Here is a 23,797-nt window from a genome sequence, read left to right as displayed (position 1 = left end):
GGTGCCCCCCACACATTAACACGTTGACACTGAACCAGTACACCCTGTATATACACCCGCTACAGTTATTAACTGCTGCTCTTTAATACAGTACCAGTACACCCTGTATATAGCCCCATTATTGTTATTTACTGCTGTTCTTTAATTATTTGTTATTCTTCTCTCAAACTTTTTAGCGATTTTCTTAAAACTGCATTGTTGGTTTAGGGCTTGTAAGTAAGCATTTCACTGTAAGGTCTACACCTGTTGTAATAACATTTGATTTGATTTGATTAGATTTTGTGGGTTTTCATGCTGACTTTGATACAACATTGCTCAGATCGAAACAAATATCTGCTTCAGGCATTTTAGTCAGCTTTATAAAGTAGTTGGTTCTATTAGTTTTAACATGATCATTTTAGATATACATGGTAGGAAGACCTAGTTGTACTTGTGGCTTCCTATACATATATTCACAGCTCATAAATAAGAAATTAAATAATTACTCTTAATTGCTAATTACTATAAAGTATGGTCCTTCCTTCCTGGATTTATACACTCTAACCTTGTGTCCTGACTTCCATATTGTTGCTACGCTACCATTTAATGTGAAAAAAAGTGTAAAATAAGACCATGTTATATGTTAACCTTAACTACGAGTTGAGTGTTTGAAAGCTTTTAGTGCTTTGAATTAGATGGAGATGGGATGGGAGAAGAGATTGGACACACTGGGGATTAGAAACTGAATGTGAGAGAGTGGCTCTGACAGGAATTCTCAAGGTAACAACAGTGGGAGATCAAAATGAAGGAATGCAAAGTTATTAAGATGGGCTGATGCAGACTCCGGTCACTTTATTAGGTCTGGTTAACAGCTGACAAGTGTTACAAAACCTTCTTCATATATGTGCCAAAATGACTGAAGAAGAGATGATGTATACATTTGGTTATGTCATACCAGTAGTTGGTTTTCTTTGTATTGTTCAGTTGGCAATCATTCATAGTCCACCGGAAGTATACCGCCCAAACATATACGTGTGGTTGTCCCCATGCGTGTGCATGAAGGAAAGCCGTGAGGCGAGTGTGAAATTGCTTTTGCCTAGCTACTGCACCCACTTAAGGTCCGGTTTCTGAAGCAATCATCTGTAATTATGGCACTGCCCCTGTTTCAAGTGGTTAGTTTTGTCTGCCAGCTGCCTACGATTGAGTACATTACAGATGTAAGATCTTAATTTGAGCCAGTTCGCTACAGCAGGAAAATACTCCTGCAGCAACAGGAAATATGAATTGTTATGTGGATTATAGCTAATTGTAAAAAAGTGTAGGGGTTGATACCTTTTCCGTTAGGGCAAATCAAGTCTGCAATTTCTAGAAGCCTTTTTAATGCTGGACTGCACTAAAAGTTTGGATTTCTTAGCAAAAAAAAGAGTGATCAAATTAAGATCCTACATCTGTAGGTGATGTTTTCCCAATGACAAGAGACGGATAGCGTTCGGTCCCCATCTCCTTCCACTCACTTCTCCGGTGATAAATCTCTATCCCAATCGTTTGGTTTTATCCCTCTTATACAAGCTTTTTAATAGACCGACACCAACCAAGTTGTCCTGATGAGTGAATGACAAGCTCTCCATTACAAGAGGATGGTTTGACTGGATATGGTTTGATTTGAAGCTGGATGAAGCTCAAACGTTGCACCATAATGATGCCTGTTGTGATGTGAATACCTGCTGTTTGTGTTGGGAGTTGAGCCAAGAAAGTTTGAGATTCTATAATTTCCCCAAGCAGACACCTATCGTCTCACAGCAGATCTACAAAGTGTCACCCAATGGGAGTGCTCTACATAATTAGACATGAAACAGAACGTTTCCTGACTTTGTTGTCAGTAAGTCTTGACTGGATTAAAGGTTGTGAATAAAGGACTTAAATCCATCCATCTTTGATTGGCATTACTATCGATATATATATATTTACACAACGTGTGGGTCTAATCCTGAATGCATTCTAGCCGGTGTCAATTACACAAGTTACCACCGGCTAAATCCATGACATTAAAATGCCTATTTACTCTGTTCCGTCTGACTGCGCAATCCAATATCTCATTAGCCCAGCCAGGCAATTTATGAATTTGATCTCCATTATAAAAAGCATCTAGACATTATGTCAAAGTTCTTGTAGACTAACATTAAGTTTTCAACAGCGGAGATTTATATAAATATTACTGTCTGTCTCTCCGACATTTTCCACATTGTTTCAATATTCAAATTCGATCTCCAGTTGTCCCATAGTAATGAACGTGTCGGAGGTCGGGATGAGACAGACAGATAGGCAGCTTTTCTCCATCATGTTTATGTATATATACAAAGAACTGTCGATAGAAAACAAGTCAAATGAAACAAAGCGCAGCTAGTTTTCCAGCTTCAGTTTTGAAGTGATTTTGTTAGCTGTGTTGTTGGCTAGCTCTTGAACAACAGTGTCCTGATGAGAGGACATTTTCTATGCCAGGTGAAATCTGCATCATTAGCTCATTGTTATGGATGTATACAAATAAATGTCGCTAGAAAACAAATTAAGCAAATGCAGCTACTTCATTTTTATTCTGGCTGCACTGTTTGATGTGACTGTAAGTTAGCCATAGTTGGCTAGCTAGCAAGCAAGAGATAAGAATATTGCCAGCCAATATGGCAATGGAACCGATAGAACAAACGACCAGCCGGCTTGGGTAGCAACCCGAGATTTGTGTTGGGACTATATCTTGTGGAAGGATGAAATAGTATGAATAAATTCATCAAAATAACGTTTTTAATGAAAATATGTAAATCATTATTTGAATATGTTGGTAACCCATTGTATAAAAGTGATAATGCCCTCGAAGCCGGTGTTTGGACCTCGAAGAAAGGGTTTGGACTTTGTCTCGGGCCTAACAACCTCCGTGCCAATATCCTTCAAACACCGGCTTCGAGGGCATTATCACTTACAGTAAATATACACATATGAAGAGTTTATATCCAAAATGCTATATCCCTACATTTTTCACATTTGTGTTTTTGTGTATGAGTTATGGGTGTGTTAAATATGACTATCCTCTGATTTTTTATTCATAGATTCTGGATGTGTAAGAACTTTTTTGTTGTTGTTGCAAAACACCAAGTATCCATTGTTTAGCTGGAATGGAATGTTGGTACTCCGTATATTTGACTGTGATATGTGGTTCTCACCTAGCTATCTTAAGATGAATCGCTCTGGGTTGACCCTTGTATTTATCTTTATGTACACTCACAAGACTCTACACACTCACGCACACTGATACTCCAACACACGCACGCACACACACACACTTAATTTGCATCCACACACATAACATGCACAAACATTTATACTGACAGGGGTGGGAAAACCCCTGTCTTGAGGGCCACATCGGGATTTTGAAATTCAACGGAGGGCCGCATATTTTAGGGGACAAATTGTTTGTTAAAATCAATTTGCGAGGGCCTCCCGAGTGGCGCAGCGGTCTAAGGCCCTGCATCGCAGTGCTTGAGGTGTCACTACAGACCCGGGTTTTATCCCAGGCTGTGTCACAACTGGCTGTGAATGGGAGACCCATGAGGCGGCGCACAATTGGCCCAGCGTTGTCTGGGTTAGGAGAGGATTTGGCAGGCCGAGATTTCCTTGTCACATCGTGCTCTAGCAACTCCTGTGGCGGGCCAGGGGCATGCGCTGACACTGTCGCCAGGTGTTCAGTGTTTCCTCTGACAGATTGGTGAGGCTGGCCTCTGGGTTAAGCGGGCATTGTGTCAAGAAGCAGTGCAGCTTGGCTGGGTCGTGTTTCGGAGGATGTACGGCTCTCGAACTTCGCCTCTCCCGAGTCCGTACGGGAGTTGCAGCGATGGGACAAGATTGTAACTACCAATTGGATACCACAAAATTGGGGAGAAAAATGTGGTAAAAAGTAAAAAATGTCTCGTAGGCCGGATTGCAGTGCCCGGCGGGCAGTAATTTCCACCCCCCTCCCCCTTACACAAGCACACATACAGCCATATACTGTTGAAGTTGGAAGTTTACATGCACTTCGGTTGGAGTCATTAAAACTCGTTTTTCAAACACTCCACAAATTTCTTGTTAACAAACTATAGTTTTGGCAAGTAGGTTAGGACATCTACTTTGTGCATGACACAAGTCATTTTCCCAACAATTGTTAACAGACAAATGATATTACTTATAATTCACTGTATCACAATTCCAGTGGGTCAGATGTTTACATACACTAAGTTTACTGTGCCTTTAAACAGCTTGGAAAATTCCAGAAAATGATGTCATGGCTTTAGAGGCTTCTGATAGGCTAATTCACATCATTTGAGTGAATTGGAGGTGTACCTGTGGATGTATTTCAAGGCCTACCTTCAAACTCAGTGCCTCCTCAGAAAATAAATTGTAGACCTCCACAAGTCTGGTTCATCCTTGGGAGCAATTTCCAAATGCCTGAAGGTACCACGTTCATCTGTACAAACAATAGTACGCAAGTATAAACACCATGGGACCACGCAGCCGTCATACCGCTCAGGAAGGAGATGCGTTCTGTCTCCTAGAGATGAACGTACTTTGGTGCGAAAAGTGCAAATCAATCCCAGATCAACAGCAAAGGACCTTGTGAAGATGCTGAGGGAAACAGGTACAAAAGTATCTATATCCACAGTAAAACGAGTCCAATATCAACATAACCTGAAAAGCCGCTCAGCAAGGAAGAAGCCACTGCTCCAAAACCCGCATAAAAAAGCCAGACTGCAGTTTGCAACTGCACATGGGGATAAAGAGCGTACTTTTTGTAGAAATGTCCTCTGGTTTGATGAAACAAAAATAGAACTGTTTGGCCATAATGACCATTGTTATGTTTGGAGGAAGGGGGATGCTTGCAAGCCGAAGAACACCATCCCAACCGTGAAGCACAGGGGTGGCAGCATGTTGTGGGGGTGCTTTGCTACAGGAGGCACTGGTGCACTTCACAAAATAGATACCATCATGAGGATGGAAAATGATGTGGACATCAGTCAGGAAGTTAAAGCTTGGTCGCAAATCTGTCCTCCAAATGGACAATGACCCCAAGCATACTTCCAAAATTGTGGCAAAATTGCTTAAGGACAACAAAGTCAAGGTGTTGGAGTGGCCATCACAAAGCCCTGACCTCAATCCTATAGACAATTTGTGGGCAGAACTGAAAAGGCGTGTGCGAGCAAGGAGGCCTACAAACCTGACTCAGTTACAGCAGCTCTGTCAGCAGGAATGGGCCAAAATTCAACCAACTTATTGTGGAAAGTTTGTGGGAGGCTACCCGAAATGTTTGACCCAAGTTAAGCAATTTAAAGGCAATGCTACCAAATACTAATTGAGTGTATGTTAACTTCTGACCCACTGGGAATGTGATGAAAGAAATTAAAGCTGACATAAAACATTCTCACTACTATTATTCTGACATTTCACATTCTTAAAATAAAGTGGTGATCCTAACTGACCTAAGACATGGAATTTTTCCTAGGATTAAATGTCAGGAATTGTGAAAAACTGAGTTTAAATGTATTTGGCTAAGGTGTATGTAAACTTCCGACTTCAACTGTACATTGCTGCTACTCTGTTTACCACACAGTATATCCTGTTGCCTAGTCACCTTAGCCCTATACATATCTATCACTATTACTCCAGTATCGCTGTAGATTATAAATATGGAGTTGGAAATGACCCTGTATATAGCTTCTTACTTCTCGTGTTCTTCCTATTTCTTTATTTCTTGTGTTTTTGTTCTACCTTATGTTATTTTTAGTGCTACATTGATATTGATTACTGCATTGTTGGGTTTAGAGCTTGCAAGAAAGGCATTTCACTGTACTTGTGTACGTGACATTAAATCTTGAAAGTAAGACCATCTGCTAAATGACTAAAATGTCAAATGTAAATGTTTTACATACAGATCTCATATTGATGCATTACATTTTTTGTGTGACTATTTTTTTAATGTTGAAGTATCATTTGTACAGTTCTTTATAAAAAAAGGTTTTATTTTGTTACATTTGACTGTAAAACACAGCAGCGCTATTTATCCCTCTGAGAGTAAGGTGGATATATGGCGTTTTGCAAAAAAATATGATCTGAAATGAAACCATCAAGTGATATATTTAAAAAAATACATGTCTGTCATTGAACACCATGCCATAACTAGATAGTGAAAAAACAAACCAATCTCTTTCATATTTTCTTTAAAGAAAAGCTCAATTACCAACATTTCTGAAAATGGATATACAGTGCTTTTGGAAAGTATTCAGACCCCTTGATTTTTTCCACATTTTGTTAGGTTACATCCTTGTTCTAAAATGGATTAAATCGTCCTGTCCCCCCATCAATCTACACACAATAACCCATAATGACAAAGGAAAAACAGGTTTTTATAAATGTTTGCTAATTTATTAAAAATAAACAACTGAAATATCACATTTACATAAGTATTCAGACCCTTTACTCAGTACTTTGTTGAAATGCCTTTGGCAGCATTACAGCCTTGAGTCTTCTTGGGTATGACACTACAAGCTTGGCACACCTGTATTTGGGGAGTTTCTCCCATTCTTCACTGCAGATCCTCTTAAGCTCTGTCAGGTTGGATGGGGAGCGTTGCTACACAGCTATTTTGAGGTCTCTCCAGAGATATTCAATCGGTTAAAATCCGGGCTCTGGCTGGGCCACTCAACGACATTCGGAGACTTGTCCCGAAGCCACTCGTGCATTATCTTGGCTGTGTGCTTAGGGTCATTGTCCTGTTGGCACTGTATAGTGTTTTGGAAATAAACTCTTCATATGTACTTAATAGGAACATAAAACGTTTGTCAGTAGGAGCTTACATAATGTGACATTGTATTGGAGAATCACCCACAAACTCACTTTTCTTTTGAGTCAAATTATTGATACAGTAACAGTCAAAAATGTGAACACACCTACTCATTCAAGGGTATTTCTTTATTTTTACTATTTTCTACAGGTATATCTCACTGGTCATCCCCAAAGCCAACACCTATTTTGGCCTCCTTTCCTTCCTGTTCTCTGCTGCCAATGACTGGAACGAATTGCAAAAATCGCTGAAACTGGAGACTTATATTTCACTCACTAACTTTAAACATCAGCTATCTGAGCAGCTAAACGATCCCTGCAGCTGTACATAGCCCATCTGTAAATAGCCCACCCAATCTACCTACCTCATCACCATATTGTTTTTATTTACTTTTCTGCTCTTTTGCACACCAGTATTTCTACTTGCACATCACCATCTGCTCATCTATCACTCCAGTGTTAATTTGCTAAATTGTAATTACTTCGCTACTATGGCCTATTTATTGCCTTACCTCCTTACCGCCATTTGCACACACTGTATATAGACTTTCTTTTTTTCTATTGTGTTATTGACTGTATGCTTGTTTATTCCATGTGTAACTCTGTGTTGTTGTTTGTGTCGCACTGCTTTGCTTTATCTTGGCTAGGTCGCAGTTGTAAATAAGAACTTGTTCTCAACTAGCTTAACTGGTTAAATAAAGGTGAAATAAAAATATATATAATTAAACATTGTATAATAATAGTGAGACATCAAAACTACGAAATAACACATATGGAATCATGTAGTAACCAATATTTTGATTTGTTTAACACTTTCTTTGGTTACTACATGATTGCATATGTGTTATTTCATAGTTTAGAAAAACCCTTGAATGAGTAGGTGTGTCCAAACTTTTGTTTGCAGTAACTTTTTTGTTATCCCAAACGGACATGGCAGTTTCAGTATTAAGGATTCCGACTAACATATCGCCTAAAATTGTCTTGAATGATCTCTCCCATCTTTCACAAAATCAGGTTTTAGAGCAAAGGGGAAATCATTTCAGGTCAACAAGGTCAAGATTGAAGCGACTGCAGTGCCTTTCAGTCATGGCAAATGTAGCCAATCTACCTTCATGTTCTTGGAAAACTGACAGACCGAAATCTACAAACTATGGTTTTAAAAAAACATCTCAAAACCTAATGAATATAATTAAAGTGCTCTTGAATTTAACTAATTCTAGTTCCATTTGACTAAACAGCAAATCCAATAACCTCTGCATCTTTGTTCTTGCCACGGCGCTAGCTCTCTCGACTAAACAAAACAACTCATTACCATGCCCTTGATTGGAGTCAGTGTGCTGGAGGCTGGGGTGGGGTTGGGCGCCCCTCAGGGTCCCCGGGACAAGGACTAAGAGGCAATGATATGGGCCAGATGTGTTGGAGCTGCTAATAAAGAACCGTAGTGCTGTTGTATGACCAATTATTACTATTATTGTTACAAATTATTGCTATTGTTTTTGTCTTTGTTTTTCTCAATGTTTGTTTTTATTTGTCTATTTTGAATTTTTATTTTATGATATCTTGGTATGATGCCTTGGTGGGGAGGGAGGAAGGGACGGGGTGGGTGGGTGGGTGGGAGGGAGGGATGGAAGGGGTGTTTGGGAACGAGGGACAGAAGCGGTGGGGTGGGTGGGGTTTTAAAGGACTGGGTGTGTTGTACTGTTTCAATGTCTCTGTTCCAATGTTTGAACATCTACAAATTAAAAAAGGAGAAAAAAAGGAAAGCCTCTAAAGTAACCTTTACAAGTAAACAGACACTTAAGCAGAAGTTCTACACTAAACCCACTTTCCCATTTTTGTATGTCAAGTATGTTATTTGGAAACAGTGATGTCTAAGTGCTGGTTAATATGCATACTCTGAATGAATCAGGCAATCCCATAAAATAAACTTAGTTGTTTTCAACACACACGTGTTCTGAGGTAACCTAATACCAAGGTATTGTGGGTTAAACTATGCCTACCTTGTTCTGGTCATTGACAGTCAACTCATCCAGATATTGCTTAAAGGGGTTTGGATGAAACGCTTCATCATAATTTTCCTCTGTCAATCTTGGGATAATATTGGCAGGTCGAATTACGCCAGGCTTGGTCTGTAAGGTTTAAAAATATATCTCGATTAATTTGCTTTTGTAGATAACGAAAACATAAGATCACGGTAAATATACACTTAATAAAGAAATAGCAAAGCATATGTGATGGCCATTCATTGGCATAACATAGTTTAAACAGATTTGACATATTTGCAATAGAATAAATACCTTATAGGTGTCTGCCAGTTTTCTCTCAACAGACGGTTGTAGGTTGAAGGTTGCCTGTAAAAAATAAAATATCAGCACATACTGTATATAATGTTGATGGATTTTGGATTTTTCCTACAAACGTAGGATCTTAATTTGACCCAGTTTGCTACAGCCAAAAAATGATCATGTAAGAACAGGTGAATTATAATATTGATTATAATTAAATGGACATTTTAGTATGGGTTAATACATTTTTCGTAAAGGGAAAATCAAGTCTACAATTTCAAAATGGAAATAAACTTCAGAAGCCTTTTTAAACCTTAAATACACTACAAGCTTTACATGTCCTGTTATCCTGCAACAGGATGATCAAATTAAGATCCCACATACAGTATGTAATCATCCAAGTGTCAACTTGCTGCACAAAGAACTAGTCTTCCTTTGATTAGAAAGAGTCTTTCTTTGGCTTCGATGACAATGGACTCTCAGACGTCTGCAAACTACTGAAGACAGAATCTTGAAAAGAACGATGTGTCTCTTGATGTACAATTCGTAAAGTTCAGTGAATATAAATGCAACTTAATGAAACATTCATGACTGGTTTTGTTTTGAATCCTGTCTTATCATGCCGTCTCGTTCCCCAGACAAAGCTGTCATGTTGTTTGCATGCTGAGATACTTCAAGTTGTTCTTTAAGTTGTTGTACTTATCTACAGTGGGGCAAAAAAGTATTTAGTCAGCCACCAATTGTGCAAGTTCTCCCACTTAAAAAGATGAGAGAGGCCTGTAATTTTCATCATAGGTACACTTCAACTATGACAGACAAAATGAGAAAAAAAATTCCAGAAAATCACATTGTAGGATTTTTAATGAATTTATTTGCAAATTATGGTGGAAAATAAGTATTTGGTCACCTACAAACAAGCAAGATTTCTGGCTCTCACAGACCTGTAACTTCTTCTTTAAGAGGCTCCTCTGTCCTCCACTTGTTACCTGTATTAATGGCACCTGTTTGAACTTGTTATCAGTATAAAAGACACCTGTCCACAACCTCAAACAGTCACACTTCAAACTCCACTATGGCCAAGACCAAAGAGCTGTCAAAGGACACCAGAAACACAAAATTGTAGACCTGCACCAGGCTGGGAAGACTGAATCTGCAATAGGTAAGCAGCTTGGTTTGAAGAAATCAACTGTTGGAGCAATTATTAGGAAATGGAAGACATACAAGACCACTGATAATCTCCCTTGATCTGGGGCTCCACGCAAGATCTCACCCCGTGGGGTCAAAATGATCACAAGAACGGTGAGCAAAAATCCCAGAACCACACGGGGGGTTCTGCAGAGAGCTGGGACCAAAGTAACAAAGCCTACCATCAGCAAGGGCATTGAAGATGAAACGTGGCTGGGTCTTTCAGCATGACAATGATCCCAAACACACCGCCCGGGCAACGAAGGAGTGGCTTCGTAAGAAGCATTTCAAGGTCCTGGAGTGGCCTAGCCAGTCTCCAGATCTCAACCCCATAGAAAACCAAATACTTATTTTCCACCATAATTTGCAAATAAATTCATTAAAAATCCTACAATGTGATTTTCTGGATTTTTTTCTTCTCATTTTGTCTGTCATAGTTGAAGTGTACCTACAGGCCTCTCTCATCTTTTTAAGTGGGAGAACTTGCACAATTGGTGGCTGACTAAATAGTTTTTTGCCCCACTGTAAATATTTCCAGATATAGTCTATTAACTATAACATATTACATTTCCAGCTTGAGATCTGAAGACCCATTGAGACTTAGAGGGGTAGAACATCCCCACCGTAATGATATCATGAAAGCCAAAGTCCGCCACAAGTTTTCACTCAGAAAATCCCCTTCTCAAACATACCCACTACTCTAAACAAAAAAACTGTGATGTTCCCTATGCAATGTAACCTGCTTTCATATACAGGGTATCTCTAAATCTCATGAGGACAATCTTTTTCAGGATATTCTATTCATTTATTTTCTTACAAACACATATGAGAAATGAAAACAACACAACAAAGAACACCTCATGGATTGATCAAATAGCACATTGTGTAGTCATTTAATTACAGACACAGTAATTAGTCATCAAAGTTATTGTGCTTTCCAATATAGACATCAGATTCATCTTTTTGTAGAGCCTGAAAATCTTTGTTTTTTTCCTTTAGGGAGCAAGTTTGCATTTCCAGATGCACAATAACAAGCATTCTCATTTATTTTGTAATGTATAGTGGATCTTGCTTAGGGAACAAAACAAACATACATATGTATACTCACATATTTCGTTTCACGTCCCAATGACCTTGGCAATGAGGTGTACCGCTACATGTGGGAGAAAGCAAACAGAGAAACACAAATAATGAGAACTTTATGAGAAGACTATTCCTGGTAAAGTCAGTTTATCTACTTGCTGGGCTGTTTGTGGTGGTAATTGTATAAGTAGACTGTTATGAGTCTGAATGTCACCTTTATATATCTGGACTGTCTTTTCAATCCACTTTGTGTAACACATTGTGTAGCCCTATGGAAGGGGATATTACCAGCATAATTATCAGCCAGTTAGAGGATCATCTCGTTTCATATGATCAGTATCTGACCACGCACACGCACACGCACATGCACACTCCAACATACAAAGACAGTTGGACTAATGGATGTAGAAAGGGATGTTATGCTACTGTACCTGTATGCAATGTAATGAGATTACTGTACCTGTATGCAATGTAATGAGATTACTGTACCTGTATGCAATGTAATGAGATTACTGTACCTGTATGCAATGTAATGAGATTACTGTACCTGTGTGCATTGTAATGAGATTACTGTACCTGTATGCAATGTAATGAGATTATTTGAGTTTTCACTGAGATTTATAGACATGCATAGTGATACAATATTTTCCGTTGTGCATTAGATTGCCAATATGATAAGAATGGATCACATTATTGATTTCTAATAAGTTATGAGAAACTGAACAAAGTCTGACATAAGAGACGAGCCACCTACGAGACATTTAAACAGACCGCTGACGTAAGAGGGGTAAAGAAATAATTTTGGATAACACATCCACTGAACAGTAAATATGCAATAGCGCAATCAGGGCGTATACACTCTTAAAACCAAGAGAACCACTAACAGTTTTTTACCAGCGTCAGTACGGCGTTTAAATGAAAATGTATTTGTGTGGAGTATGTTTATCTTGTATATATTATACCTTGTAACCATTTGTATCTGTCATGTGTGAATGTTGTTGTTTGTATGTTTACTATATATATCTTTATCTTATCTGACTTGCCACAACTGAAGTTCCTTCTGGGAAAAAAAGGTTTTCTATTCTACATATTGCTGTGAGTGCTTCTTACATTGGAAGTTTTCTCAAACCCTTCTCCTGATTTTTTGACATTGCTATTGAGCTGCCCTCCTTTGATTTGTTTGCTGAAGCATGAAGGCCCACCTGAACAGCTTCTTACATACCTTTGGTGCACATTTGTCCATTGATTCCCTGGAGTATGCGAGGGCAGGAGATGCTTGGCGCTGAAAGATGCCAAAAGTAATCATAAAAGAGAACACTTCATTTGATCTCTTCCACTTTGGCTCAAGTGAGTGCAGGTCAATACAAAACTCACCATTGGAATGGGGTCCTCTAACACTTCGTCTATGACAGCGTACAGATCTTCTGACTGCTTTCGCAACTGTGCAGGGGAACACATCTGTAGAGAGAATCAGCAGTTAAATAGACATTCTTGCAGCATATAGGCAAGGCTATAGTAACTTTAATATTCTTAACAATACCTTTATCATCAAGCTAACAGTCCTGCAATATATTTGATTTAATTTATAGAATAGTATAGTATTCTGTAGCAAACTGTAGAATACTATACTACAAAAACTTGGACTATTTTGGGGGTTAGTGGGTTAAAATCTTCATAGAAGTCACAGAGGATGTCAAAATGCTGAATTTTGAACTTTAGCAAATCTTTATTTAGATTGAAAATCAGATTTATTGAATGTGGTCCGTGTGGTCTATATTAATTAAAGGTCACTTCATTTCATATAACAGGCTTTTAACATTCAATATTGGTAAATAATTTCTACTTAACATATCCAAGGGATGCATCAAGCTAACAGTCCTGCAATATATGGTTTTAAAATAGAAATTTGCACCTTACTTTTGAACTGACTAAATTGGTTTCCGAACACTTCAGAGAAAGTATTGGACTTTTTTACAGTACAGATGCTCAGCTGCCTCAAAGTCAAGTACATCTACATGGAAACGTGTAAAGAAAAGTTCTGGCAAACAAGCATCTACATTTTTCAAGGTTCATAGAATATATTTACAAAATAATTGCTACAAGTACACAGTGTCTTAGGAATCAGAGGCCACACTGATCTGCACTGTACTCCACTGTACTCCACTGTACTTCACTGTACTCCACTGTACTGTACCTCTGCATGTGTGTCCTCTTTCTTACGTCTGTCCACTGGGTCCTGTGAATCTCCTTCTTTTTCCACTTGATCATCAATTGCCTGTGAAAGCAATATAAATTCAGATGGAAACATCAATGGACACAACGTACAGTACAGTACGTACAGGTGTAGGATCTTAATTTGATCACCCTTTTGTGTGAGTATTTTCCTGATCCGCACATACTGTTTGAAATTCTTTCTTTGTAGTATATGTTCTCTTACTTTGTCACAGAACGAGGAGGACAACTTTCAAGGTTTTACAAACTTTTTTCTTTATTCAATGGAGCATGTTTTAATGAATTTTCTATTGAGTCAACATTTGTAAAGCGATTGAGGGTGTCAGGCATTTAGTAAATGTTCCTGTCTTCCACTTCTATCCTCAGTCTGAAGCATGTAAACCCTGTCACAGGCACAATCAAAGGTAATTCATTTTCTGTATTAACAAAATGAACTCATTCCAATTCTGTTGACTAAATGAGAACTGTAGTGACTCATTAGAATAAGCATTTTATTATTATAGCATGTTATTCCTCCATTTGACTGAATAAACCACCTAATTTCAGTCACTAAAAATACTTTCATTCCTCAACTCGTGGCCCCAAAATCGGACTGTCCTTGCATCCCTAACTCTGTCTATAATTTTGAATGGTTACATTTTCTCCAGCCCTATCTGTCAGCTTTTTAACAAAACAGGGGTGGGGGGGAAGTGTATTGTTTCTACTGCAGATTGATCCACGTCAGGTGTGTCTGTATCAACCATAATTTGGCAGCTGTTTAACTGTAATGTTTCTGGCTGATTGTCAATTAGCAATGAGATAGGGATATTGGGTTTTCAACAGAAACGTCAATAGACTGTGCTTACCTGCTGGTCCAACAGAACGGTGTTTGTGGGAATTGCAGCGAGGGCTTTATAGCTTAACTTGATCTTGTGTGGCTAGAGTTGAGAGGGACGGGCGGAGGGATATGAAAATTACAAAACAAATCTTATTTATAGTGCTATTCCCAGGCTGGGCTTTGCTATAAATGTTCAAAAGGACTCCATTTCTCAATGTAACAACACAATTCTGTTTAGACATAATGCACGCGAACCCTACAACATTTTCATGAAAAAAACCTTTGACTAACTGTCTAACTCTGAAAAGCAAATATGACAGTTGGGAACCAAGGACAATATAGTTGCTGTTAGAAGTTGTAAGTTAACAAGATCATTTTTAGCCGAGCGGCATCTTGCCAGATACTCAATCATCCTTACAGTACTCAATGTCGGTCACAGGACATTAATAGTTTCCTTTGTCTTTGTTTACTTGACTCATGCGGGTGGCGTGCGATTGGACTGCATGCCAGCATGCAGAGTAGCTACCTTTCTTTTTGTATCAATGGAGTCTGACATCTCCCTCCATAGGCATGGAGAGGGCGTAGAGCGCAGGGAGAGAGAGGGAGACGGAGTAAGGTCACGGGTCGGGGGCGCCGGAGAAGGGGAGAGGGTGAAGCAGTCGGGTGTAGAGGGGGGAGTGGGGGGCTTAGGTGATGGACATCCAGGGGGTGTGTAGAGGGTGGGAGTGAGGTGGAAAGCTCTGTGAGCTGGGGAGACACCGAGTTGCAGCATCGAGTGTGGAGGTGTTTTCAGGCCGTTCTGTAATGGGGTTGGTGATATTGTATCTGTGTACCTCCGTGCAGAGGAAACTGTGCCACTGGGTGAGTGGGATGAGGCAGAAAGATGGCCCTCTGGGGCACAGAGAGAGCGTGGTTTAGGAGACCTGGAAAGACATGAGTAGGGCAGTGGACTCCAAACTTGGGGTCTTGCGGTCCCCCAGGTGTTAAGGGTCCCCATAGAAATCCCCCGATTGTTAGAGGTTCCCATGGAGGAAACTTCAGGTGTAGGCGTATCGAGGGCCTTAAAGGTCTCCTGGTTATTAGCAGGTGCAGAAGACAGAAAGGTGAGCTTTGATCGTAGGTGAGAATTCAGAGCTTGTACAAAGTTCTTGCTAACTGGTTTAGGTTCAGCAGACAGTGAGTCGAGTGTTGAGTTTGATGAGGTGTTTACTGGTCCGGGAGACAGTGAGTCGAGTGTTGAGTTTGATGAGGAGTTTACTAGTCCGGGAGACGGTGAGCTGAGCTTTGAGAAGGATGAGTAAAGAGGTTGACATGCAGAGGTCCCCTGGTTGTGAGCTGGGTTAGGAGACAGACATTTAAGTCTTGAGTGTGACGAATAAAGGGGTTGATTTGAATCGTGGGGCACAGAAGCCCCCTGGTTCTTAACTGGTTTCGGCTCAGGTGACAGTGAGTTAAGTCTTGAGTTAATTGAGTCGTTGAGTGGCTCAGGAAACAGACGCCTGAATCTTGAGTGTGATGAGTACAGAGGTGGACTTGGAACTTTGATGTAGTCTACTGGTTTGGGGAGGTTCTGAAGAAACGGTTGAGACAACGGTGGGACTGGTGACGCCACAAGGCTTCGATAAGAGGGGGAGGTGACCCTCTCAGAGATAATTCCATTGTTTGATTTCAGTTCATCTGAGTGTCTTAATGGTGGGCTGTGAGGGCCAACCATTCTCCATGAGGTGGAAAGCTCCTTAGACTCTATGGACAGGGGTGCATTGACAGATCTAAGGGACTCTAACACACATCCATCCCTGTGATGGTAACTCTGAGCTGGGCTGTGTATGGAGGCTGAGGACTGGGCCATGGATGAGAACACCTCCAGCGGAATAGAGGCCACACTGGAGGCTGCAGAGCAGGCATTACAGGAAGTCCCATGGTGAATGGGCCAGCAGGGGGAGTAGGGTCTCTGTAGAGTCAGAGTAGGGGATAGGACTGGCAGGCGGCCCTTTCGGAGGATAGCTGTTAGCAGGGAGAGCCGCGTGGGAGGGGGCCTGTGGCGGGAGCGGAGGGACAGGGGACAGGGGGACGAGGAGGGACTTGCACAACAAGTTGGTGAGAGGCAGGTTGGCGGCATGTGGATTAAACTGGAGCCAGGTTCTAGGGAGTGCCTCTTGACTCGCACAACAGAAGGGGTGAACATGCCAGATCTCACTGAGGAGCACGGGGACACTGCGCGAGACATCTCAGGGGACATTTGCAGTGCAGACCAGCTCCTGTCTTTGTCCCAACTCTCAGAGAGGATGGACTCCTGACTCTGACTCTTCGAAGAAGCAGGAAACAGGTCTGTGGAGTTAGCGGGGCTTAGTCTCTCGTCTGAGTCAGACTCTCTATTTAAAAAGAGATCCAAGCTGACCTCAGCACCCACAGGGGTGTTGTGCCACTGCTGCTGAGAAATGCCCTGGTGTTTGTTAACAGCTGTTTCCATAGTAGCGGGCCCGGATACAAAATGGTGGACTGTATTTTCTGGCTGGGTATTTATAGGCGGAGGGGTCTGGGGTGGGGTTGTGTGATCAGGAGGAGATATCAACTGAGAAGGGAAAAAAACATGGGATAGGAGTGAAAAGGTTCTATGAATATTAATTAACACATTGTTGACTAACGATAACTGAAGACGACTGTCAATGAGGTAGATTTTTTTTATTTGATTTTATTTCAAATTCTGAATTATTGAACCATGATAGATAAACATTTTGCCATTAATTTGCAAAGTAATTAAAGCAGTCTCAGGCAAATATAATTTAGAAAAGGGTAAACCAAACTGGATTTTTACATAATCACTAATACATTGCATATCTGAGACCCAACTTCAAATCAGGATTGTAACCAAAGCTTCATATATCCAATTTGTTTGTCTTTTGCTATACAATTTAAAAATGGAATCTCAGAAGGCATGTTCTCTCATTTAAAAGGTACAAGCAAAGGTCACAACAATTGGAACAGTATAGATTATGGCAAGTAGGGTTGGAACCAAAAATTCCGATCTGCCATTTGTGTGTCATTTTTATTCCTATGTATAGATTTAATCTCAGAAGCTACAGTATGTAATTAGAATGGTCACATATGGAAGGGAGTCAAGCTGTTAGCCTTGACAAAACATTGTTATTCTAAAATATTTTTGCCCAACTTCGATTAAAGTTACTATGTCTAGGCCTCAAGCAGAGAAGGTGCAACATATAGAAAATGAATACAAAGCTTTAAGATTCACTTTGTGATTAATGTTGTTGTTGGTTCTGCTGTAAATGTGAGTATCACATTGAGGTAGTAAGAGTAGAACATAAGCCCATGCACTTACCCGAGTATATGTCTCCTGTTGGACCATGTCCCCTGCTCCACGTTTTTCACAGTCCCTGATATAGATCACCTCTGCCTTGAAAAGCCCTCCGTCCGACATGGTGTCTTCAGTCGCCTTCTGCTTGGGAACTCCTAAATTCTGACAGAGAATTAGGAAACGTTGATGAGCCACTTAGATGAGTTACTGTAACCTGAGCAATCCTGAAGAGAACCTCGACAAGTCCGTGTGTATAACTTCCAGCTCCTTCCAGCACCCCGCGAGAGCGGGATGTGTAATTATGTCTCTCTCCTGGGTTTCCTTTTACCAGAACACATGTCCCACATGAACTGTACACATGCACTACCACATGCCCCACTGGTTGAGTAAGAGCTTAACTGGAACTATTTGTTGTTCATAATTATAGTAAGTAATTTCTCTAGGGGAGAAGAGACACCCGTCATGGATGACTGACTGACTACAGAATCACACAGTATGTTCTCTTCATTTAGAAATCTTTCTTCACTGTCTAAATAAAACGAAACATTCATAAATGTTAGTGTGTTTTCTTTCAGAGATTCACTAGATTCACTAGATGTTAACTAGATGTGTGATACACTGCATTTAAAATGTAATTAGTATGCGGAGAAAGCATCATGTATTCTGTCTTTCTTTCAATTGTACTCCAAATGGATATTCAAAAAGGTAAAGCTGGACTTCTACAGTAAGAGAAGCTCTTTTAACAACATTTGTTGCATAATCCAAACCATCTGGCATACAGTATGATTGACTAGATTGAGACTAATCCATGATAATAAGAACCTTTCATCCACAATGCCAGTTCATTCTATAAGGCTTAGAAGCTTCGATAAATTCTAATTGAATTGATGAAATACGGTGTAAGACCACTCTAATGACATTTGACACAAGTAAGCAGTATACATGTTATTATTGGTCCTAATCATGCTAGGTATGGAGAGAATATTAAGGAGAAAATAGCAAAGAACATTGAGATAAGTATCATCTCACCTTTACATCAAATAGAATTTTATTTGTCACATGTGATGAACACAACAGGTGTAGACCTTACCGTGAAATGCTTACTTACAAGCACTTAACAAACAATGGAGTTCAAGAAATAGTTAAGAAAATATTTACTAAATAAACTAAAGTAAAAAATAAAATAAAAGGTAATACAATAAAATAATAATAATAGCGAGGCTATATACATGGGGTACCAGTACCGAGTCAATGTGCGGGGGTACAGGTTAGTCAAGGTAATTTGTACATGTAGGTAGGTGTGAAGTAACTATGCATAGATAATAAACAGCCGAGTAGCAGCAGCGTAAAAATAAAATGGGGGGGGGGTCAATGTAAATAGTCCGGGTGTCCATTTGATTAATTGTTCAGCAGTCATATGGCTTGGGGGTAGAAGCTGTTATTAAGGAGCCTATTGGAGCTAGACTTGTATCCTGATCTATCCTGATTTGTAGTATATACTGTATACTACTTAACGTTTGCTCACAGAGTGCACCTGCAGTTTTTATTCACCTATGAAATAACCTCCTTGTGACATCTGATGGTTTTCTGAACAACAGACTCTTAGAGATCCATGTGCATAACTCAGACCTTCATATTCAACAGGAAAGGAAACCGAAGATTGACTTTAAATAAATAACTTGCAGATTTGGTTTCTCCTGTGTTCTGTATGTTACCATGGTAAAGAAAAAAGGCCTGGAGTGTTTGAACTCTTCACATTTGTATCTATGGTAACCTATTGAGCCAGTCTCTCTGGATATTATTCACAACCACACCTCATGTACTACAAGCCTGATGCAATTATGTCCATGTGATAATGCAGTCTTTTTCTACACTACAGAGTCAACAGACTTGCTTCATGGTTGCCTTAACTAAATGGATTCGCTAACTGAGTGCTTGAATTGAAGCGCATTGAAAATCCCATAGGCGTTGTGTGAAATATTCGCTCAATGAAAAACTGATTCCCATATCAACAGTGACTATTTGACAACTAATGTTATATAACATTATCATTTCCTAATCAGGTGCATTGAAAAACAACAAAAGCTACAGTCAAAGTTTGAGACTGTGGAAATGGACGCAAACATGGATTGGTCAAACATATTTTCTATTTCTTTCTCATCTGATGAGCGTATGACATTTGAAATAGCTGTATCGATGAAGAGATATCATCTCATCCTGTTCAGTTGGTGCGTTGTTAATAATGTTTTGACAGGAATATTATCTGAAATTTAAAAAAATTCATGTATTCATGCATACACTGTAAAAAATACAATAAAAAATATGTTTATTCAACATACAATTGTAAGGCAACCAGTTGAAAATGCACAATTCTGATGCAGCTGGTTCCCTTACAATTTTATGTTGAATCAACATATTTTTATTTTACAGTGTAAGAATTGAGACCACACAAAAGTGGCTGATTGAAGTTGGTGGCAAGTACCTTATTTGGTTTGCCTGTGAGTAGTCCTGTTTTCGCAGCCTCTGTGAGAGTGATTTTAATTGGCAATGTCTTCAGCACCGGCACAAATGTATAAAAAAGAAGCTTGGATGACACTTCTTCTGAGGCCTGTAAATAAGAAAGGAACAAATTGTTTGATGGTTACACATGTTCTTATCATCTTATGTCTGTGATCTTCACATTAAAAAACAATTCAAATCACATGATCTGAGTTTGTAATTAAACTACATTGCTGAAGAACTGTCGCACGCTAGTGATACACATATTGTGAATATTTCTACTTATAAAGTATGTATTTCTACCATTTAAAAGGATGTTGCAAGAGAGTAAAGAAGCCCTGAGATGTGGTTTACCTTCTGCTTGCTTTAGTTATTCTGGTCAGAGTTGCATGAAATAAGCCCAAAGCTGCTCAAGAGAATCATGCAGTGTTTTTCCAAATTCGTTTTGGGATGTAGTACTCAAAATGGAATGTGTCAGAACAGAAGCTCAATTCAGACTACATGAATATGTACACGTAGGAGGGAGAAATGAGTCCGGCCCTGTTCACATTTTAAGAGCTCACAGTTAATGATTGTTGGCTGACTGAGCAGGAGACAAAGAATATAGGCAGACAAGTGCGTTTTTCCCCTCCTCCATTTGGAAAGAAAACATGTTTTGTATTATCAATATTATCTAACTACTTGAAATAAATTAACATACATTCTGTATATACTACTGAAATAAATTAATATACATTCTGTGGGTCTCCCTATTAATATTCCAATGAATCTGTTAACTTACACCTTAACTCCACAAAAGTTTACACAATGATGAGGAAGTATGTGACAGGTTAGCATTTTTCATCATTAATCTTGTTTCATGAATTTTTACAATAATAGCCAATTTTGACTTTTCAGCTGGCTCATCTAATGGAAATCGCTCAGTTCTGCTTCGTCAACCTGCTCGTATATGTAAACTACAGTATTTATTACAACAACCAAGACTATGACTGTTCAATATTGAAGAGTCGTGCTTGTATTGGACCATACTTTGTAAATAGGATTGAAAAGTCCTGAGGAAATGAACATAAAGTAAATGTTTAGAATCCCTTACTACCAGTTTAGAGAGATGGATCATGCCGGTAAAAATAACTGCCACTGCAATCAACGGTTGTTTCTTTAGCTAGCACAGTGATGCCATGCTACTAACTTGCTTATTGGGAGTGTCATAATGTTGGTTAAACCAGAACTAAAGCCTTGCGTAATTGATCAGCTGCTTGATTAAGTTCTGGGTCCATACGTGTTAAGAGAAGAGATGCTAGAACAAGGAGCGGAACCGGATTGAGTTGCGGAACCTCACTCTTTGCAAGATCCCGGGACGAATTTCCCCTCCCCTTCTGAAATCCAAAAGATGTTAACACCTGCGAAACCGTGATTTGTCCAAATAACGAAAAACCCAAACACCGGAACTAATACTGCTCGTTGGCCCATGCGTCCCATTCCTTCCCGACATATTCTACTGTACCTGTTACGCACGTCGTTAGAATGAGACCAAGGTGCAGCGTGGTAGGCATACATTTTTTCTTTATTCAAAATGACACCGAAAAACAACAAAATAAGAAAACGACCGTAAAGCAGAAAGCAACTACACACAAACAGGATCCCACAACTGAAGGTGGGAAAAAGGGTTGCCTAAGTATGATCCCCAATCAGAGACAACGATAGACAGCTGCCTCTGATTGGGAACCATACCCGGCCAACAAAGAAATAGACAAACTAGAATGCCCACCCAAATCACACCCTGACCTAACCAAATAGAGAAATAAAAGGCTCTCTAAGGTCAGGGCGTGACAGTACCCACCCCCCCCCCCCCCAAAGATGTGGACTCCGGCCGCAAAACCTGACTCTATAGGGGAGGATCCGGGTGGCCATCTATCCTCGGTGGCGGCGCCGGTTCGGGACGTAGCCCCCGCTCCGCACGCTGATCCCTCCGCTTCCGTGGAACCGGACCGTGGACCGCCGCTGGAGACGCTGGACTGCGGACCACCGCTGGAGACGCTGGACTGCGGACCACCGCTGGAGACGCTGGACTGCGGCCCACCGCTGGAGACGCTGGACTGCGGCCCACCGCTGGAGACGCTGGACCGCGGACCGCCGCTGGACGCTCTGGACCGCGGACCGCCGCTGGACGCTCTGGACCGCGGACCGTCGTTGGACGCTCTGGACCGCGGACCGTCGCTGGAGGTTCCGGACCGCGGACCGTCGCTGGAGGTTCCGGACCGCGGACCGTCGTTGGAGGTTCCGGACCGCGGACCGTCGCTGGAGGTTCCGGACCGCGGACCGTCGCTGGAGGTTCCGGACCGCGGACCGTCGTTGGAGGTTCCGGACCGCGGACCGTCGCTGGAGGTTCCGGACCGCGGACCGTCGCTGGAGGTTCCGGACCGCGGACCGTCGCTGGAGGTTCCGGACCGCGGACCGTCGCTGGAGGTTCCGGACCGCGGACCGTCGCTGGAGGTTCCGGACCGCGGACCGTCGCTGGAGGTTCAGGACCGCGGATCGTCGCTGGAGGTTCAGGACCGCGGATCGTCTCAGGATGTTCAGGACCGCGGACCGTCTCAGGAGGTTCAGGACCGCGGACCGTCTCAGCAGGTTCCGTGCCGTGGACCGTCACTGCAGGCTTCGGGCCGTGGACCGCCACTGCAGGCTTCGGGCCGTGGACCGCCACTGGAGGCTTCGGGCCGTGGATCGTCACTGGAGGCTTCGGGCCGTGGATCGTCACTGGAGGCTTCGGGCCTTGGATTGTCACTGGAGGCTTCGGGCCATGGATCGTCACTGGAGGCTTCGGGCCATGGATCGTCACTGGAGGCGTCGGGCCATGGATCATCACTGGAGGCTTTGTGCGTGGAGCAGGCACAGGACGTACTAGGCTGGAGACACACACTGGAGGCCGGGTGCAAGGAGCTGGCACAGGATATACTGGACCATGGAGGCGCACTGGAGGTCTGGAGTGTAGCGCTGGCACAACCCATCCTGGCTGGATGCTCACTTTAGCCCAGCAAGTGCGGGGCGCTGGCACAGGACGCACTGGGCTGTGAAGGCGCACTGGCGACCCAGTGCGTAGAGCCGGCGCAGGATATTCTGGACCGAGGAGGCATACTGGAGACCAGGAGCGCTGACCCGGCACAACCCGTCCTGGCTGTATGCTCACTTTCGCACGGCAAGTGCGAGGAGCTGGCACAGAACGCACCGGGCTGTGGATGCGCACTGGAGACACATTGTGTATCTCCGCAAAACATGGTGCCTGAACGGTCACACGCTCCTTAAAGCGAGTGCGGGGAGTTGGCTCTGGTCTGAAACCTGGCTCCGCCAACCAAAAATATTTGGGGGCTGCCTCTCGTGGTTGCGTCGTGTCCTTGATTCCTGGTTTCGTCGCCGTTCCTCTCTCGCTGCCTCCACATGCTCCCATGGAAGGCGATCCTTTCCAGCGTGGATCTCCTCCCACGTCCAGGATCCTTTACCGTCTAATATATCCTCCCATGTCCAGGACGTCTGCTCCTCCTGGCC

The 23,797-nt window shown here is 41.6% G+C and overlaps 1 protein-coding gene across 3 annotated transcripts in view; it reads right to left on the bottom strand.

The window, feature by feature from the left end:
• Window positions 1-23,797, bottom strand: part of mlip (muscular LMNA-interacting protein) — a 42,881-nt gene that overhangs the window by 9,731 nt on the left and 9,353 nt on the right. Inside the window, exons 1-12 of one of the 3 annotated variants that reach the window (XM_071409141.1) lie at window positions 20,609-20,731; window positions 20,238-20,363; window positions 17,780-17,917; window positions 14,969-17,014; window positions 14,471-14,542; window positions 13,588-13,668; window positions 12,768-12,851; window positions 12,616-12,675; window positions 11,419-11,463; window positions 9,138-9,191; window positions 8,841-8,969; window positions 6,402-8,572 (exon numbers count right to left, since the gene is read on the bottom strand). In XM_071409141.1, the coding sequence (XP_071265242.1) occupies window positions 8,315-8,572; window positions 8,841-8,969; window positions 9,138-9,191; window positions 11,419-11,463; window positions 12,616-12,675; window positions 12,768-12,851; window positions 13,588-13,668; window positions 14,471-14,542; window positions 14,969-17,014; window positions 17,780-17,878 (2,928 nt within the window). In that variant the 5' untranslated portion in view covers window positions 17,879-17,917; window positions 20,238-20,363; window positions 20,609-20,731 and the 3' untranslated portion in view covers window positions 6,402-8,314. Of the gene's footprint in view, window positions 1-6,401; window positions 8,573-8,840; window positions 8,970-9,137; window positions 9,192-11,418; window positions 11,464-12,615; window positions 12,676-12,767; window positions 12,852-13,587; window positions 13,669-14,470; window positions 14,543-14,968; window positions 17,015-17,779; window positions 17,918-20,237; window positions 20,364-20,608; window positions 20,732-23,797 lie in introns of those variants that run through there. The other 2 variants (XM_071409138.1, XM_071409140.1) reach the window with 2 other exon arrangements.

This window comes from Salvelinus alpinus, chromosome 7 (assembly GCF_045679555.1).
Source record: "Salvelinus alpinus chromosome 7, SLU_Salpinus.1, whole genome shotgun sequence".
Lineage (NCBI taxonomy): Eukaryota > Metazoa > Chordata > Actinopteri > Salmoniformes > Salmonidae > Salvelinus > Salvelinus alpinus.
Note: the sequence above shows the minus strand (reverse complement) of the source record. Positions and strands in the feature narration are given on the sequence as shown.